This window comes from Nuphar pumila, chromosome 15 (genome assembly GCF_984573655.1).
Source record: "Nuphar pumila chromosome 15, dmNupPumi1.hap1.1, whole genome shotgun sequence".
NCBI classification, from domain to species: Eukaryota; Viridiplantae; Streptophyta; class Magnoliopsida; order Nymphaeales; family Nymphaeaceae; genus Nuphar; species Nuphar pumila.
Window position 1 is genome coordinate 68276146 of NC_143263.1, and position 19617 is coordinate 68295762.

General features: G+C 38.6%; 1 protein-coding gene across 10 annotated transcripts in view; it reads right to left on the minus strand.

The window, feature by feature from the left end:
- LOC149815527 (3-hydroxyisobutyryl-CoA hydrolase-like protein 5) overlaps window positions 1-5684 on the minus strand; it is a 58999-nt gene extending 53315 nt beyond the window's left edge. For all 10 annotated transcript variants that reach the window (XM_089988405.1, XM_089988403.1, XM_089988409.1 and 7 more), the window contains exons 1-9: window positions 5538-5684; window positions 5265-5345; window positions 5026-5109; window positions 4861-4929; window positions 4711-4774; window positions 4214-4287; window positions 3986-4069; window positions 3675-3759; window positions 3511-3596 (exon numbers count right to left, since the gene is read on the minus strand). In XM_089988405.1, the coding sequence (XP_089844531.1) occupies window positions 3511-3596; window positions 3675-3759; window positions 3986-4069; window positions 4214-4287; window positions 4711-4774; window positions 4861-4929; window positions 5026-5109; window positions 5265-5294 (576 nt within the window). In that variant the 5' untranslated portion in view covers window positions 5295-5345; window positions 5538-5684. The remainder of the gene's footprint in view (window positions 1-3510; window positions 3597-3674; window positions 3760-3985; window positions 4070-4213; window positions 4288-4710; window positions 4775-4860; window positions 4930-5025; window positions 5110-5264; window positions 5346-5537) is intronic.
- Between the last annotated feature and the right edge of the window lie 13933 nt (window positions 5685-19617).

Below are 19617 nucleotides of genomic sequence, written 5' to 3' on the forward strand. Positions count from 1 at the left end.
GTCCGGACCCGACCCAAATCCAATTTTCTTTTGCAGCCGAACCCTAAAAGGGGTTTATCGACAGGGGGAGGGGCTTACCCTCTTGATTTTGCTTTTCCCCTTCAGCCCCTGCAGCTTTCTCCTACACCCACGCCGACGATCCAGACTCCGGCGACGGTACGCACAGGCAGCCACCGTCTCCCCCTCCGTCAACAGGTATGTCGATCAACCCTCCCTCTGCTCGCAGCCTCCCTTACACCCTCTGCTTGTAGAAGAGGGGCTCAACCCCTCTCTGTGCCTCCTATTCACAGAGGAGGGGCTTGGCCCCTCCTCGTTTCGCTTATGCCAGGCAGGCCCCTCCCCTCGTACCCTCTGCTCGCAGAAGAGGGGCTCGCCCCCCCTCCCTGCACCCTCTGCTCGCAGAAGAGGGGCTCGACCCCTCCCTGTACGTCTGATTCATAGAGGAGGGGCTCAACCCCTCCTCGTTTCCCTTTTATTGCAGGGGTAAGAAGTAGGAGTGGGGGAAGGAGGGGGCTCGGCTGACAGGCCGAGCCTTGCCACGCCGAACAACAGGGGAAACGAGGAGGGGCCGAGCCCCTCCTCGTTTCCCTTGCTGCCTTTGGCTTTTTGGCAAGGGCGAAGCCCCTGACACGGATAAGGTTCAGCAGGGGCTTACCCTGCCCCTCTTTTTTTGTGTTAGATAGGGGGTAGCTCCTATTACTATTATTTTGAAATTTGAAGTGTTTATTAACTTTATTTTATTTACTTATTTTCTTTTCAGATTTCACTTTTCAAATATAATGGCGAGTTCTAGTGGTAGTGTCAATACATTTGGTTCAAGTTCTAACCCTGAATTAGAAGTTTCTCAACCACTTTGGAGGCTTGTGACAAAAGGGGTAAAAGCTAGTAGTGGTGGTGGTGGGAATGTGCAGTTTCATTGTAATCTATGTAAGACTGTTTTCACAGGTTCTTATACGCGTGTGAAAGCACATCTTTTGCATATTCGTGGTCAAGGAATTAGGGCATGTTCTGGGGTTGACAAAGACATGTTAAAGCAATTAAAAAAAGAACAAGAGGAAGCTGAAAAGAAGAAAATTACAGAGATGAGAAGCGATTCGATTAATTTGTCTTTTCCTACTGCTAGTGATATACAAGAAGAGCTTTTAAAGAAAAGAAAGATGGAAAGCAATAAAACAATACAAGCATCATTCAAAAACATGGCAAGAGCAGAAATTGATAAAAAGATTGGTCGATTCTTTTACTCAAGCTCAATTCCTTTTAATGTAGCTAGAAGTCCATACTAGAAAGATATGATTACATCTTTGGCTAATTGCAATTTGAGTGGTTATGTGCCTCCTAGTTCAGAAAAACTAAGAACAATCATTCTTGCAGAGGAAAAAAATAGAATTGAAGACTTGTTAGAGACTAAAAAATTTGCATGGAAACGACATGGAGTGTCGATTGTTTCTGATGGGTGGACTGATATACAAAGGCGACCACTGATAAACTTCATTGCTTACTCACTTAATGGGCCAATCTTTTTGAAGACTGTTGATGCATCTGGAGAGTATAAAGATGCTGAATATTTAAAGAGATTATTTGTCGAAGTGATAAAAGAAGTGGGTGAAGAAAGTGTGGTGCAAATCATTACTGACAATGCTCCAGTTTGCAGTCGTGCAAGAATGAATTTGGCAAGTGAAGATACATATTCACATATTTTTTGGACTCCTTGTGCAGCACACAGTTTAAATTTGGCACTTAAGAATATATGCAATCCATCAAAAGATGATGCACATGCACATGAAATGTGCTTATGGATTGAGGAAATAGAACATGATGTTCGAAATATTAGAAATTTTGTTGTAAACCATCATCATGCCCTTTCTATATTTAATAGGCATTCTGATCTCAAGTTACTGAAAGTTGCTGAAACTCGTTTTGCTTTTCTCATTGTTATGATAAAAAGAATTAAGCAACTCAAGAATGCATTGATGATGATGGTGGCTGATCAAGATTGAGATTTTTATCGTACTGAAGATGATGTCAAGGCTCAAGCTATCAAAAAATGCATCTGTGATGATTTTTGGTAGGATAAAATTACATATTTTGTTGAATTTACAGAGCCTATTTGGGAAATATTGAGAGAAGTTGACAGAGATATACCCATGCTTCATAGAATTTATGAAATGTGGGACAATATGATTGAAAAAGTTCAAAGTATCATTTTTAAACATGAGAAGAAAGATATTGCACTTGATGATTCAGAATTTTACAATCATGTACATTCAGTTTTAGAGAGAAGATGGGATAAAAGCAATACACCTTTGCATTGCATGACACACTCTCTCAATCCAAAATACTACGCAAAAAAATGGTTGACAGCAGGTGTTTGTCGTGTTTCTCCAAATGAAGATCTTGAGATATCAAGAAATAGAATGATATATTTGGGAAGACTTTTTAATGATCCTCACATGTTTAAGGTTATAAATAGTGAGTTTGGCAAGTTTTCTACTGGGAGATTTGATTCTTTAGCAACACTTGTGGCAAGGGACGAGGAAGATCCCCTTAATTGGTGGGCAACATATGGATCAGAGATACCAAATCTGCAACGTCTTGTAATGAAGTTGTTATTCCAATCTGCTACATCATCTTGTGGTGAAAGAAATTGGAGTACATATGCTCAAATTCACAACATTAAAAGAAACAAACTCACTAGTAAAAGAACAGAGGATTTGGTTTATGTTCACTCAAATCTACGATTAATTTCTCGCCGCACCAAAGAAGAGTATAAGTACTTTTTTTTTGTATTCAAAGTTTGTATTTAAATATTTGTATTCAAAGTTTTAAGTTAGATACTAATATAGTCATTTTTTGATGCAGTTGTGGACCATCCAAGAATTGGGATGTAAATCCAGAAGATTTTGACTTGGAGGGAGAACATAATTTACATACTCTCAACATGGACTACCTCGATCCTGTTCTTCCCTCTAATTCAGACGATGAAGCAGATTTATGATAAGTTTTGTTGTTTATCACACTCACAAGCTTCTTTATGTGTTATATTTTGGTAAGTTTGTGTTGTTAAGAATTGCTTTTTTATTTTTGCTTTAAAATTTACAATCTTTATGTGTTAATTTATTGTTATATATATAATTATCTATATTTAAAATATATATATTTATAATATATATATTTTAATATATATATATATATATATATATATATATATATATATATATATATATATATAGCCGAGTCCCCGTGTCCAAATTTTTTGGAATTGCGCCGCACCCGTGTCGCACCCGCACCCGCACCCATGTGACATAGCTTAGAGTCAATTTGCTACTCTAAAGACTCAAACAGGATCAGCTGGGACAGCAGTAGCAGACAGACTGAATCAGTCAATTTTTTTCTCTAAGTTCCCTAAGTACAGACCCGAGTAGGGTGATGCCCAGACAATTTGATTCAATCAATCAAATCATGAGATCAAGGTCCTGTCAGCTGAGACTTCAAGCATAAACCACAGATTACCTCTGATGGGAGAAAATGTGTAGCAAGGCCAGCAGAAATCATTTCCTTTCCATCCAGCCTAGCACCAGTCAAAGCCAAGTACTCCCCTGCAGATTATCGTTGCAAGTATTTTAAGGTCAATGATTATATCTATACTGTCATGCTGAGTGACAAAAACAATTTACCCAAGTGCCCAGGAAGATGAGAAAGAATGTAGGAGAAACTGCAGTCAGTGTGAAATCCCACACTTGCTTCAGGCACTGAAAATACCTGCCAAAGGAACGGAACAATGAAATATATTGAGATTTTCCTCATGTGACCCAGTTGTCAAAAGGAGGCACAGGGCATAAAAAAAAGACCAAGCAATCCGACAGTTATCTATCACTATCAGCATTTCACAAACATGGATAAATTTGTAAACTAATTATCTTATTCCACACAAAAATCATAATTATCATATTGGTGTTTTATCATCTTTCAAGAATCATATACTTACAGTTTTTTCTGTCACAATTGAATATTTCAAAGGAAAACTCAGAGATGCACCTCCACCCATGACAATACCATGAACAAGAGCTACCTGAGAACAGCATTACGGTTTACTGATGAGAAATCATGAAGCTAGTTTGAGGATTTGCTTTCAATGCAAAGTACTTAAAGGCATCAACAGCATCTTGTCCTTGAAAGTAATTTGGATACTGGAAAAAACAGACTAGTTGCATACCATGGTCTTCTTATAGGTGTGAATGTGATAAAGTAGCCAGTACATCCTATAAACAACCTCAGTACATGAAGCATCTGCATGAAACGGAGAGGAAAAAAAAAGATAAGATACAATAAAAAAAATTACCATTTCAGAAAAGCAATCTAGGCTTGGTACTTGTAGAAGCCTCAATTCGAGTCACTTTGTGTGTCTAACCAAGATTTCCTTCACCAAGTTTTACAAGCCACCCATGGGACTGACTGGGTTAAGACACTAACAGTTGGGCCAAATTGGCAGCGGCCACAAATAATCACATGAAAACGTTGGTCCATCAAAGAAATTCACTATTATCGAGCTAGAAGGATCTCGGCAAGCCACGTGAAAATATTGAATCCAAAATTGAAGAAAGCAGCATATCGACCAAGTGGGGAAGTAAAGTGAAACAGGAAAATTACACACCCCAGAATTACAGAATATGCATTGTCCCAATTGGGACATCTATCGTAAAGGAAGTTCACCTGTCTTCCCTTCAGTATAGAACATCTTTAGATCACCACCAGCAGAAAATGCACGCCCACTTCCCTATTAACAGATACAAAATGTATCACTTTGCATATAAACGAATTGAACGCCTTCTTTTCCTTTTTTTAATATGTCAGAATACTAGCCTTAATAATAACAAGCTTTGCATCGTCTTCTCCTTCCCATTTCTCTAGAGATTCAGCTAATATTGACACCTAACCATGGGAATGCCATATCAATTAATTAACATCCTGACTATCATGTATAAAAATCAAGCAAATATGCAATTCCCATTCAATTCCACAACATACCACCCTTGAAGAAATAACATTCAATTGCTGAGGTCTGTTCAATTTAATCAATCTAACACTGCCGACCGCTTCTGTAAGGACCACCTTCACACAGAGAAAACGACCAACTATTCAGAATTGAGACACCATTGAGAATCAAGAGAACATCCTTTATCACAATTCATGAACCTCAAGTCTCATACGAACAAAAAAGATGAAAATCTCGGAATGAAGCATTAGAGAGGAATCGACTAGCTCACATCTTCAGATTTAATGGGCTCTTGCGCCATTTCTATGTTTTGCTTTTTCACCAGCACCAAGCAAATACGATAACGAAAGCCCTGAGATACAAAAGAAACAACGCAATATCACCAACTTATGAAAAAAGGGGAAAGAAAAGATACAACTTGGGCATGTTACCAACTGCTCCCTTAAACCACACAGCCTTGAAACAGCAATAACAATGGCAACAACAACCACCAGAGAGAGAGAGAGAGAGGTTGCTAATGGCTAATGACTAATGAGATGGTTACCAGGGAGAACTGAGGGAAGCGTCGGATGGAGGTACGCACAACTGCTATGAAGAAGCAAAGGACAAAGGAGTAGAGGATCAAGTGCAAGTTATAAACAAGAGCATTGATTGCACTCTTGGTGTGCTGCTCCACCTTCTATCTTTGGGATACAGTACACCAAAAAGTGTGCAACGATTTATTTAATTAGTAGGTAAACCAACACGTCACGTTTTCATGTTCAACAAACGTATTTGGTCACAAGGAAAATTCCCAGTTGGGTTTCCATCTTTTGCTCTTAATTTCAGAAATGAGACACATTTTAAAAAATTCTGATATAAGCTTCAGGGCTTACGTAAAAAGACCTACCCTTACTATTGTACATTAACTTTGGACCTCTGGTTCAATCAAATTGAATTAAATGACATTAAATCCTGTCGTAATCAAATAATAAAAATACCTACCGTTCACTTTTCTAAAGGGCAATATCTCTTTCTGACTTGATGTTTAATTGCCTCATTTGAATTCTTAACAGGATGTGGCCAATACTAGTCTAGAACTGACTAATTGTCTAAATGTATTCAGATCCAGATTTGGAGACGGCACACACTCAACCATGCGATTGCCTAACCACCCTTTGCTCCAAAATACCATTTTTTTCAGTTCGAATCAACTATGAACTCGTGAAGTTAGGCTACCAAAGTTGTTACTTTATGGTAGAAGGGCCATGCTTAGATCTTTTTGGATGGCCACTGGCCAATTGTGTGAACTTTCTGAGTTAAACATCACCTTGGTCCATGTATGCAGTGGTAGAGCACAGGCAAGGAACTGGGTAGGAGTGTGGGTTCTAATGTGCCCACAATTATGAAGGTTGATGTGTGTTTATGGCATTTAAAGAAACTAAAGGCAGCTAGCATAAATTAGGTATAACATCTCTCTATTTGTCTCTTATGTGGGTTGTTGGTGGATCTCATTGCACACATTTAGTGTGCACCTTTTACTTTTTGATACACAGCCTGTCAGCTGTGGGGGCCTAACATCAGATGAAAAGTGAACTGGTGTATAGCAGCACAGCAAAAGTGTGAATTCGCATTGCACCCTCATCTTCCCTAGGTTAGGTGGGTGGAGTTGTTGGTAGGGATGGCAGTGGACCGGGGGAAAGCGGGGCCCGCCTCGTCCCGTTTGGACTGGGGATGAAGGGTATGAAACGGGGATGGAGGTGGGGACGAAGGTTAAAATCCATCTCCGTCCGGGGGTGGAGGCGGGGATGGACGTGCACTTTTCCCTGCCCCGCCCCGACCACTTTTCCCTGCCCCGCCTCATCCCCGTTTGAACCGGGGATGGAGGACATGAAACGAGGATGAAGGCGGGGGGTGGAGGATAATAATTTATATTCATTAGTATGTAATTTTTTGGAGAGCACTTTGGGAGAATTTTTTTTTTTTTGAAAGGCAAGCTAGTCCAGTTACACAACATACCATTGGGTTTTGAACTTGCAAAGTCCCAACACATGGTGACCTACACTAACAGCTCCTACCAATCAAGCGGAACCCCGTTGGTACTCGGGGATGAATGGTCAAGTACTTGACCCGATGTATCTCTAACTCAGCCTGATAAAACCAAGCCTGGTACGAACCTCATAAGAGTCATCTTTGGTGTTTTGGGGCGGTCTTTTTTTCTTTTTTTTTAGAATTAGTAAATTTCATCGAAAGCATGACGAAGTCACTGGATCAAACTTCACTGGCACATGAGTGTGTCTGTATCTTTCAAAGGTGGGCCAAGTAAGGGTAGGGTGGTCGACTCGTGGGGCTTCACTCGGGGTTTTCGTGACATCAAAGTAAAAGCGTCATGAGGTGTACTGATTAGAATGAAACAGAAAAATGTAAAGAACCAAGAAATAAATGAATGGTCAGAACATGGTTAGCCAAGAGAAGTGATCATCCAGCCATTTTTGCAGCTCACGAATACCTGAACATTCTTGAAACTAATCAGATGTCAACGCAGGCACGAACACGATGCCTCCTCTTTGAAGACCCTCTCTTTCCAAATATATCACCAAGCAGAGAAGAGAGCAACACGGGTTGAGTTTTCATATCAAAAGAAGTCGGATGGCTACTTGTGGGCTTGAAAACACGATGCACAGGTAGGGGTGTCAACGGCTCGGGTTTGGTTTGGACCCAAGTGGGACCAAACTTAGATCTGATTTGAGATGTTGGTATTGGATTATCCAATTGGACCTCCCATAAAAGAAACCATAACCAGATCCTATAAAGATTACATGAACCATACCTAAAACATACACGGTAAAATAATATATTTTAATCTTTTTTACATTGAAAATTTGCATATCATAGTCATAACCAGGGTCGGGCCAGGGTCTGGTATGAAATTTCACAAATCATACCCAGCTCCATATATTGATCAGACCCTTTGAGTCTAGCCCGGATTCTAATCAGTTCATCACCAAACTCTGACCTTATAGGGTTTGCTATGGGTGGGGTCCAGGTCAAACCCGGTCGATTGACAACCCTAGACACAGGTGGAACCACAAATAACTTGGCCCAAACAGGGCAAGCCACCATGCCTTCGTTCAAATATTAAGCTCAATGTAGCTAAGTCAGCCAGGTCTGGTTTGAGTCAACTCCAGGTCGATTTGAGCTTGAGTGTGGAGTTAGCAGCAAGACTCAATGTGGGTAGGAGCAGCCATAGTGACAAATCCGCAGTCAAAAGTTCAGAAAAAATTGAATTTTTTCATAAAATCTCATGTTTTCTCAGCAAAATTTGGGCAATAAAAATTAAATAAAAATATAAGAAAATATGTTTAAAAATAAAAATCCTAAGGGTTTTCACAATAAATATATGTTAAAAATGTAAATCTCGTGATATTTGTCACGCTTTGAAAATCTCACGAAAAATTACCATTTTAAACTTTCAAGCAATTTCTTGCAATATTATCATGAGATTTTTATAAATCTCGTGATATTTGTCACAGAGGAAGCAGCTAGTGCATGCCACCTTGTGTTGAGACGTTGCAAGTTCAAATCCCAAAGGTACAGTTGTATAACTGGTAGGGGTCTACCTAACCCTAACTTGCCTTTCAAAAAAAAGGACTCAACATGGTGGACAGGGTCACTATGTGCGAATGGAATCTAACATCATGGTTGTAGGGATGGCAATGGGCCGGGGGAAAATAGGGCCTTTATTTGGACCAAGGATGGAGGACATGAAATGGGAATGGAGGCAGAGATGGAGGTTAAAATCACAACCCATGCGGGGATAGACTTACGCTTTCCCCTGCCCCCGCCCCATTCTCATCTCGATTCCCGCCTTGCCCCGTTGTTATCATTGCAAAATATTACTTTTGCAAGTCAAACTTACCTTTGAAAAATGTTTTTTTAAATAACTCACCTTTATTTTAAAACATTTACAGGAAAATGACTCGTTTGTCATTACGAGGTTCAACCGTTCCTGGCACCATAATTAGGGGTAATCGAACCAAGGATCAATCATGTGTTTTGCCTTAGTCAACTATCTAAATTGATGTTCTATTCTTAAATACACAAAGAATCAGGCATGCGCTATGACTTAAAATTTTTTTGATTGAAAACATGATATATGCTTCGAATATTTAAAATACTTGAAAAAGAGGACACTTTGAAAATCGTGAGACACATTTGGAAAATATTTCTGAAGAAAGGAAAATCGTGAATTAGATTCAGAAAAGATAAAAAATTTCTTGAAAATCAAAAGGGTTTATGAAAAGATCGATTCTTAGGAGAAAGACTTAGATAAAATCAAGCTAGTGCATTTGCCATTCGTGTAGACCATCGTAGATTTTTTATATACTTAAATCAACATTCATCACACGATTAATATTATTGAAAATAAACTATATGCAATGTAACTATATTCTAAGCAGAAAAGAAAATTCTTATTTTAATGTTTATATTAATAATTGAATTGAAATAAAAGAAAGGAAAAGAAAAAATCTAATCTTGAGTGTCCCTGCAAAAGTAGCAAACTTGTTAGTGGACAAATGTCGGGATCATATTGGATTAGTCCTTCAATGAGCACAAATGATGACTTAGAGTTCATTCTCTAAACAGATGGATCTTGGGTTTGAATCACATTGAGGGGAACCCTAATTTGACTATCAAAAAATGTGTATACAGATAATTAAATGCTCATTAGGCTTGGAACTCGTGAGCCTATAGTGTCTTTTTTTTCTTTTTCTATTAATTTATAGCTTATTCTACTAACCAATGTTATTAAAAATGGATTGAATCGGCTGAGTCAGATCGAATCGGCCAAAACAACAATTATAGAAAGGCCAATTCAGATTAGAGTTTTAATATTATTTTGAGTGGGTACAAAAAATTCAATCGACAAACATGTGGTGGTAAAAAGTTGTCGATTCACAAACCATTCGATTCAATTTAGATTTTTTCAAGAAACCGATTCACCTTTGTGAACCGACTTTAACAACATTGATTCTTGAAGATCCTTGAAAAGCCAACCTCTATGATGCCTCAAATTTTCAAAATTAAGAACTAAGAAATGCCCATCTTCGAATAATGCATCTCTCCGTACATGCAGGTACACATGCCATTCAAAATATAAAAGGCTTTTTTCTTCTTTTTTATGGGGATTTGTTGACCTTATACAAGTTTTGGTACATAGAAGGAGAAATGCTGAAATTGCTAGAAGCTTGGGACATCCATAGCGAACACGGATCTATATGCTCTTCACAGAACTCGGGTTTTAATGATGCGAAGTGGGTTTCACCAAACATGCAACCAGGAAATGGAGAAAAGGACGACAGTTGAGGTTCAGAATTTGGACTAGTTACAAAAGTGTAAGCCCAAGGATTATGTAGTCTGAGGTTCTGCAATGGAGGTTAAAAAAGAAAACATGTTTATAATTCCTGCAACAGAACGACCAACACAGCCAACCATGGTTATAGTTTGTGGGTGTACAGCTTGTTGCCGTAGCAGCCTCATTAACTGCCAATAGAAATGAGCCACTTCCAATCAAGATTAGCATAGGCATGAGTCATCCTATTGTCTTGTCCAGCCAGCTATTGTGAATGAGCAACTGCCATGAATTTTAAGCATGCATGGACTTGGGCCATATCTTGAGTTTCAGCAATGATATTGTGTACTTTAGGTACTGTACACCGATAAGCTTTTTATTTACTGAATAAAACAAATAAAACATGAATATAGAGTTAAAATACATGAATGAATGAATTCAAATATCAAAAAGATTTTTCCATTGAAAAAAAAATCATAAAATCTCAGCCTTGCTGCAATCCATCACCTATATGATAGGATCTGTAAAACCACGCATTCCTGCCATGCGGCCTTCTCTGTTTCTTTAGTTACAAAGAATTGGTGCAACACCACATATCATCTGAAGAAAATATGCATTCAGCTTTCTATGGTTCTTGACCTAAGAAGCTGGAGTTTCAAATCATCCACAGACCACACACATGCATGTTTTGTCCTTATGCAGAATTGCCTTGGAGCCCTTAAATTGTAATCTCTGAATCAGAAAACCAAAAAGAGCAGAAAATCTTGATCAGCAAGATCAACCTAAGATTGCCTAATAATTGGCATAATATGCATTTGAGAAAAAAGAAAGCTCACTTTTTTCTTTAATTTTTTTTTCTTTGTCATTCTGATGATATTTTCCCCCTCTTGGTGTTAGTGAACTGGGAGATTCCTCCCCCCTGTGATGTCAGTTTGGTGGATGCATACGGTTCATAAATTTCATAAAATTCTGTATGGAACAAGAAAATGAATGCAATCAATGACTGTACTTGAAAGAAATGAACTGCTATCCTAGTGATTTGATTCAGAATGCAACATCTCTTCTGGACTATTCCAACAAGCCACTAAGAGCAGTATCCACAGAGATGAGCAACTTGTGGACTGATGCAAATGGAATAAGAAATCTGAAGTTCAGCAGCAAAGATGTGCTAGAGCTGCTCTATAAAGTATAAACACAACACTAAGGAATTTGCAGTCTCAATTACAAGGAACATGGAGAGACATACCAATAAAGTATCATTTAAGCGAATGATCTCCTTATATCCAATGTCAGACAATTCCTCTGCTTCATGCAGATGCCTCTCAACAGCAAAAAATTTCCTAGGTTCATCACGTACCTTGAAGTCAGAAACAAACAGAAAGAATTTAGATTTAGAAAGATGGAGAGCACACCATTCAGGAAGTGAATATTAAATTTTCATCTTTTCAGTACATTTTCTTCTAACTCCTTAATCCTAAGGAGTGATGTTTGGTCAATGAAAGCATGTCGCTTGCGCTCTTCTTCAAGCATTTCTGTTGTCTGATAACACAATTCAACCATTTCTTGGGTTAGATCCTCGACTTCTTCCTTTGCTTTGGAGTTTTCTGCTCTCAACTCTTCCTAACAGTACATGCAGCAATTATCACTTGAATACTTGCAGTCCCCAAATAAAAAGGCCAAAATTAAGATTGAAAACAAAGAGGGCGTTGTAATAAGAAATATTTTAATTGATAAGCATACCTTAAGCTGCTTGACAAGCTCTGGTTCATTGATCTGGCATGATACATTCCATCTCTCATGGGGCAAAACTATATACAATTCTTCTCTCCCTCTCTGCAAACTCTTTTTTCACAGACCCACCTCCCTCTTTTACCGTGGATGGAGGCATGTTGCTGGTTCAAAGAGGGTTTGCAAAAAGGGAAAGAAGAAGATCCGTACATTGTAAAGGATTCAAAGAGAGTTTGAATAGAGGAGAAGGATAGAAGACTACAACAACAACAACAACAACAACAACAACAACAACAACAACAACAACAACAACAATTACGCCTTCATCCCAAAACAATTGGGGTCGGCGATATAAACCAACAAAGAAAATCATTCTGGGTCTTCCACATGAATCCTTCTCCATTCATTTCTATCCAATGTCATGTCTTCGGTGAGGTTCAAAGCATTCATATCCTTTCCTATCACCTCCATCCATGTCTTCCTAGGCCTACCCCGACCTCTTTTAACTAATATATTTTCCCATTTCTCCATTCTTCTAACTGGAGCATCATTAGGCCTTCGTCGAATATGTCCAAACCACCGTAAACGATTCTCTCTCATCTTATTTTCAATGGGTGCAACACCTACCTTATGTATCTCCTCGTTCCGAATCTTATCTTTTATTGTATTTCCACACATCCATCTCAGCATACGCATCTCAGCGACACTCATTTTTTGAATATGATGTCTCTTGGCAACCCAACATTCCGTACTATATAGTAAAGCGGGCCTAATAGTCGTCCTATAAAACTTTCCCTTCAACCACAATGACATTCTACGATCGCACAACACTCTAGTTGCACTCTTCCATTTCATCCACCCAACCTTTAGCCTATGATTTACATCTCCATCAATTTCTCCATACTTTTGTATGATAGATCCCAAATATTTAAAAGAATCATCCACCGATATTTCTTGCTCACCAAGCTTCACTACACTCCCATCACTACTTCGTTGCTTACTAAATTGACATTCCATGTATTCTGTCTTACTCTTACTCAACTTAAAACCTCTTGCTTCCAATGTCTGTCTCCATAATTCTAACTTAGCATTAACCCCAGCTCTAGACTCATCAATCAAAACAATATCATCAACAAACAACATACACCACGACACATTTTCTTGAATTGATCTCGTAAGCTCATCCATCACTATAGCAAATAGGAAAGGGCTTAAAGCAGATCCTTGATGTAACCCAATCGTTATAGGAAAATTGGTTGTCACCCCTACACAAGTGCGAACATTGGTTACTACTCCTTCATACATATCTTTAATTATACTAATGTACTTGAGAGAAACACCTTTCTTCATCATTGTCCACCAGAGAACGTCCCTAGGTACTCTATCGTAAGCCTTCTCTAAATCAATAAAAACCATATGCAAATCTTTGTTCCTCTCTCTATTTCTCTCAATAAGTTGTCTAAGAAGATGTATAGCTTCCATAGTTGATCTTCCAGGCATAAAACCAAATTGATTCTCCGATATCATGACAACCTTTCTCAACCTAGACTCCATCACCCTCTCCCAAAGTTTCATAGTATGACTCATGAGTTTTATACCACGATAGTTTGTGCAATCTTGTATATCACCCTTATTCTTATATAGAGGCACCAAAGTACTCTTCCTCCACTCATTAGGCATCTTATTTGTCCGCCAAATCTTGTTAAAAAGAATTGTCAACCATTCTAAACTTTTCTCTCCCAAGCATTTCCAAGCCTCGATAGGTATACCATCTGGGCCCACTGCCCTTCTTGATTTCATTTTCTTTAAAGCCTTTGCAATTTCATTCTTTTGAATCTTGCGCATGAAGTCACGATTCATCTCATGAAAAGGAATGGAAAAGTCTCCAAGATCCTGATCATGACTTTCATTAAATAGCTTATCAAAATAATCTTTCCATCTCTCCTTAATCTCCTCATCTTTGACTAAAACCCTTTGCGTTTCATCTTTGATACATCTAACCATACCCAGATCCCTCGATTTCCTATCTCTCATCTTTGCAAGCCTATAAATATCCTTCTCGCCCTCTTTGGTATCCAACTTGTCATAAACCTCCTTATATACCTTATCCCTCGCGTTCCGAACTACTTTTTTAGCTTCCTTCTTTGCTATCATATACTTCTCCAAATTCTCATTATCACGACTTTTACTTAGATTTCTGTAACACTCTCTTTTAACCTTAATAGCTAATTTGACATCCTCATTCCACCACGATGTATCCTTACCTAGCGGTGCACCGCCTTTAGACTCACCCAATACCTCCTTAGCCACCTTTCTCATGCCACCCGCTATCTTATTCCACATTGATTCTGAATCCTCCTCGAGACACCAATCAACTTCCTTAACTACCCGCTCTACAAACATTCTTTGTTTAGTTTCTTTCAGTGCCCACCACTTAATTCTAGGATCTATCCTATGTCTATCCCTTTTGCGACATTGTCTAATTCTAAGATCTAAAATTAAGACTCTATGTTGTGTAGCTACACTTTCTCCCAGTATAACCTTACAATCGATGCAACAACCCCTATCTCTCTTTCTAAGTAGGAAAAAATCTATCTGACTCGTATTAACCCCACTTTTAAATGTTACTAGGTGAGACTCCCTTTTCTTAAACCAAGTGTTTGCTAAGATCATATCATAGGACAAACCAAAATCTAAAATCTTTTCTCCACTTTCGTTTCTTTCTCCTATACCATAGCCTCCATGGATACTCTCAAATCCATCCCTACTAATGCCTACATGCCCATTAAGGTCACCGCCGATGAAAAGCCTTTCTCCATAGGATAACCCTTGTAGTACTCCATCTAAATCTTCCCAAAATTGATGCTTAATGGAATCATCTAAACCTACTTGAGGTGCATAAACACTAATAATATTAATAATATCCGTACCTAATACTAATTTAATAAGTAAAATCCTATCACCCTTCCTACGGACCTCAACTACATTATTTATAAACTCACGACTAATAACAATCCCTACTCCATTCCTATTCCTATTTATTCCTGTATACCAAATCTTATATCCCCAAGGTTCTATCACTTTTGCTTTCTCACCTACCCATTTGGTCTCTTGTAGACATAAAATATCATTTTTTCTCCTACACATAACATCTACTAACTCTACCAACTTACCAGTTAAAGATCCTATGTTCCAAGTGGATAACCTAATTTTATGGTCTTAGACTAACTTCTTTACCCCCACCCGTTCAACAAAGTGAGGGAACCCTTGCCTATTTGACACCACACCCGGGCGCCGGTGTGACGCGTCGCTTCCGGATGACGACCTAGCAACCCTTGCCCATTTATCACTGCCTCCGGGCCTATAGAGTACAACGCGTCGCTCAGTAGGGAACGCCCCCAACGAAATTCTCATATTGGTTCATAATCATAGGGTATGACTAAGTTTTTATGCTGGCTGTCACAGGCCTACCGCAACCCTCCTCCTTTATCCGGGCTTGAGACCGGCAGTGTATAACTAAACAGTTATACACAGGCGGAGTTAGAAGGATAGAAGACTCTTACATTTTATTTTTTTAATAAATTTTCACTCAAAATAGACGGAAAAGCAGCTTCGTTAAATGCCACATGGCATTCATACGAAAAGTGTAAGGGACGGTCATGATTTTAGCATGAGCCTTCTACTCATTTCCAGCATGACCTGATCTGCTTCCGTCAAAAAGTCACCAAACATCGCCTTAATGATACTGGCTATTGTGTGAACATTAGTGGACATCATCATCACCAAATTTTCTAATGAACACTGAAATTCCAGAAAGTAACCCATGTTAAAACGTTTATACTTTTGCTCGAATACCTCAAAGTCAACACACCCACACCCAAGTTTTTTTAAAGTGCCACATCGCCACACCCGCACCCACACCTATGTGACATAGCTTTTATGACATTTTTTCTTTTCACTAACTTCATCACTAAAATTACAATCTATATATTTTGTTTTTATTGTATTAATTCTTTATTTATTTTTCTTCAATGTCCTCATCTAAAATTCCAGTTTTGCTTGTACATTTTCTTTGTCTTGGCTAACAAGCACTATTTCTCTGCAAACAACATTTCTTGACAACTAGAATATTCGTGTCAGTGTTGTTAAAAACGTGCCTCAAGGCGCAAAAAGTGTGCCTCGCCTCGAGGCGAGAGCCTTTTCGCCTTGAGGCGCACTTAAAAAGCGTAAAGCCATAAAAACGTAGGCCTCATGTGCCTTGAGGCGAGGCGCGCCTCAAAGTGAGGCGCGCATTAAAAAACCGGATGGCCCGGACCCGAGTTTGACCCGGATCCGGGCCCGTATTCTCGAAGGATCGAGAACCTGTGTCTTTAAAAAAGACACAAGCGCTTCGGGGCGAGGGAAAGCCCTCGCCCCTTCTCTCTCCACTCTGTCCCCTCTCGTCCCTTGCCACTGCTGTCGCCGGCCACCACCCGTCGTCGGTCATCGCCTCTTCCACCTTCTTCTTTCCTCTACTGAGAAGGCATCGGCAACCCGCCGGCCACCACCGTCTTCTTTTCTTTGTTACGAGAGCGCCAACGACTCACCGCCACTGCCGTCCATTCCGGCGACCTCTGCGTTTTCCGGTGACAGATAAACTTCTTTGCTTCTTCTTCTCCGTGATGGGTCGATCGACAGGGGGGCAGAGCCCCCTGTCGTCACCTCTCTTTGGCAGGGGGTTACTTCCTGCCATTCTTTTGGGGTCGACCGACAGGGGGTGGTGCCCCCTGTCGTCGCCTTTCGTGGGCAGGGGGTCCCCCCCCTGTCGTCGCCTTTCGTGGGCAGGGGAATTGAATTAGCTAATAGACTGTGTTTCTGAGTTTCTCCCTTGTGGTGATGTGGAGTTAAGATTTAGCATTTGTTTTTTGTTGGTTTAAGAGAACATTGAATTGAGGATTCAGTTTCATGGTTGTTCATGGTTTCTTATCTTTTTCTTGGGGTAATGGAGTAAATCGGTTCAAGGCTTTTTGGATGTTAAAGAAACAAAAAATATGTGTATGTTTTTGTCTGTGAATTAGTATAAGTCTGAATTCTCTCTTCATGATATGAATTGTCAGTTTGTAGCAAAAAATTTAGAAGTTTGTTTCATTGATTATTGTATGACAAACAATATACTTCTGGCATACTTCTTGTTATGAATTGGATGTCTCTGAACTTCCAGGTGACAGATAATATTAGGGCCTTAGGGGAATTGAAGTTAAGTCGATTTTTCATCTGCTTAGCTTTTTGCTTTGTTTTATTGTTCCCATCTTCTTCTTTTTTCTTTTTTTTCTTGAGAGTTTGTTTTACTCTTCCCATCACTCTTTGGTTCTCCACTATGAAAGGTTATCATGCCAACTATTTAGACCACTAGACGCACTCGGCCTAATTAAAACTAAAAAGTAGGTTCATTATATGAATATTTTACTGTTGGCTTCTGTTTCTATTGTCTTATTAATGACTTTTTTGCCATGTTGTCACTTGTGTTTTTCTTGTCACCTTTTAGCCTTGTTTGTATTTATGTATTATTTTAGTGACTACGGATTCAAAATATTTTGGATGTTATTCCTTGCCTCTTCAAATATAGAAATACTCTAGTCTCTGGGCATGCACAAGTAGCCATCTTTTCGCTTCCATCGTTTTTGACTTATAGTGACAAAATGTTGATTTTTAGATTTCTTTAAAAAATCTGACTAAACATGATAAGTTTTGAATGTGGTATGTGTTTTCAACTAAAAGAACTAAAGAGATCACAATCATGGGTTTGGTTTACAAAACCTACAATGGACCAAACCTGGTTAAGATGGACAAATTACTTAAAGAACCTTTCAACTCACATTATATTTTGATAGATTTGCAACTTCCTTACTACTATGCCTTCAGTTAGCATGTTGTATATTAGTCTGTTACATTAGAGAAGAGTTATGTATGCCGTCATTGTTTTGTTTCTATTACTTTGGCACACATGAGCAACGTAGCTCCTATTGCTCAATTATGTTTTTTCTAGGATTCCTATATAGCTTATACACCGGGATTGTCTATTTTGCATTTGTTTTCATGTAATGTGATCAGCAAAATGCATGATGTTAAAATATATTTTGTGTTATGTATTTTTGCAGTTGAACAATGGCAAAAGATGTAGGATGGGATCATGGAGTTAAAGTTCCAAATCCTACTAAAGATCCCAAACTCGTAGGACATTTAATTTGCAATTACTGTCATAAAGAGACTACATGAGTCATCTATAGGCTAAAACATTACTTAGCTGGCACAAGGCATGGTGTAAGTATGTGCGAAGCGGTTCCACCTGACGTGAAAAGATTTTTTCAGAATCATCTAAAGGATCAGAGGCTAAAGAAAGAAGAGTTCGAACAAAACAAGTTGGATATCGGGAGAAGTGTTTATTTTGGATCATCAACCGACGATAATGTGAATAAAGAAACTAGTGGATCATGTAGTGATGCAAAAACAAGTACAGCTGGTCCTATGAACATTTTTGTGAATAAAGAAGCACGACAAACCACAATAAACATTGCTTTCAAAAGGGATAAAAGAAAAAATGTATGTCGTGCCATTGGTAGATTTTTTTATGCAAATGCCTTATCATTTAATATTTGCAACAGTCTATATTTTGGTGCAATAGTAGAAGCTATTGCAAATTATGGGCGAGGGTTCAAACTGTCTTCTTTTCATGAGATCAGAACGTGGATTTTGAAGGACGAGGCAGATTGTACTCATGAAATTTTGAAAGAGTTCAAAAAAGAGTGGCCAAAGGTTGGTTGCAATATTATGGCAGATGGTTGAACAGATGGAAAAGAAAGAAACTTAATTAATTTTCTTGTGAACAGCTCATCTAGGACAATATTTTTGAAGTCCATTGACATCAGCGACATGAAAAAAATTGGTGTAAAGTTGTATAAGTTGTTTGAAGAAGTTGTTAAATAAGTTGGTGAAAGTAATATGGTGCAATTCATTACAGATAATGCACCAAATTATATGGCAGCTGAAAATATGTTAACAACAGGAAAAACATATTTTTGGATACCATCTGCAGCCCACTGCTTGGATCTTACGTTAGAAGATATTGGAAAGATATCAATTTTTAAAGATACAGTGGAAAAGGCAAAAAAAATTATAAGATACATTTATAGTCATGCATGAGTATTAAATTTAATGAGAAAATTAGCAAAGAAGAAAGAAATTCTGCGTCCAACCATCACTCGTTTTACCACAATCTTACACTTCATAGTATTGGATGTTATAAGAAAGAGTTAAAGTCGATGTTCTTATCTTCAAATTTTAGAACATCTAGTTACTATAAAAAAATTTGATGCTAAGAACATTTCTTATATTGTTCTTAATGATCATAAGTTTTGGGCTGCTATATCATATGCAATTAAAGCTACACTACCTCTCGTGAAAGTGTTGCGACTCGTTGATGCAGACGAACCTGCTATGAGATTTTTGTATGAGGCAATAGATAGAGCGAAGGAGAAAATTGCTTCAAACCTTGACAATGTCGAAAGAAAATATAAATCTATTTGGG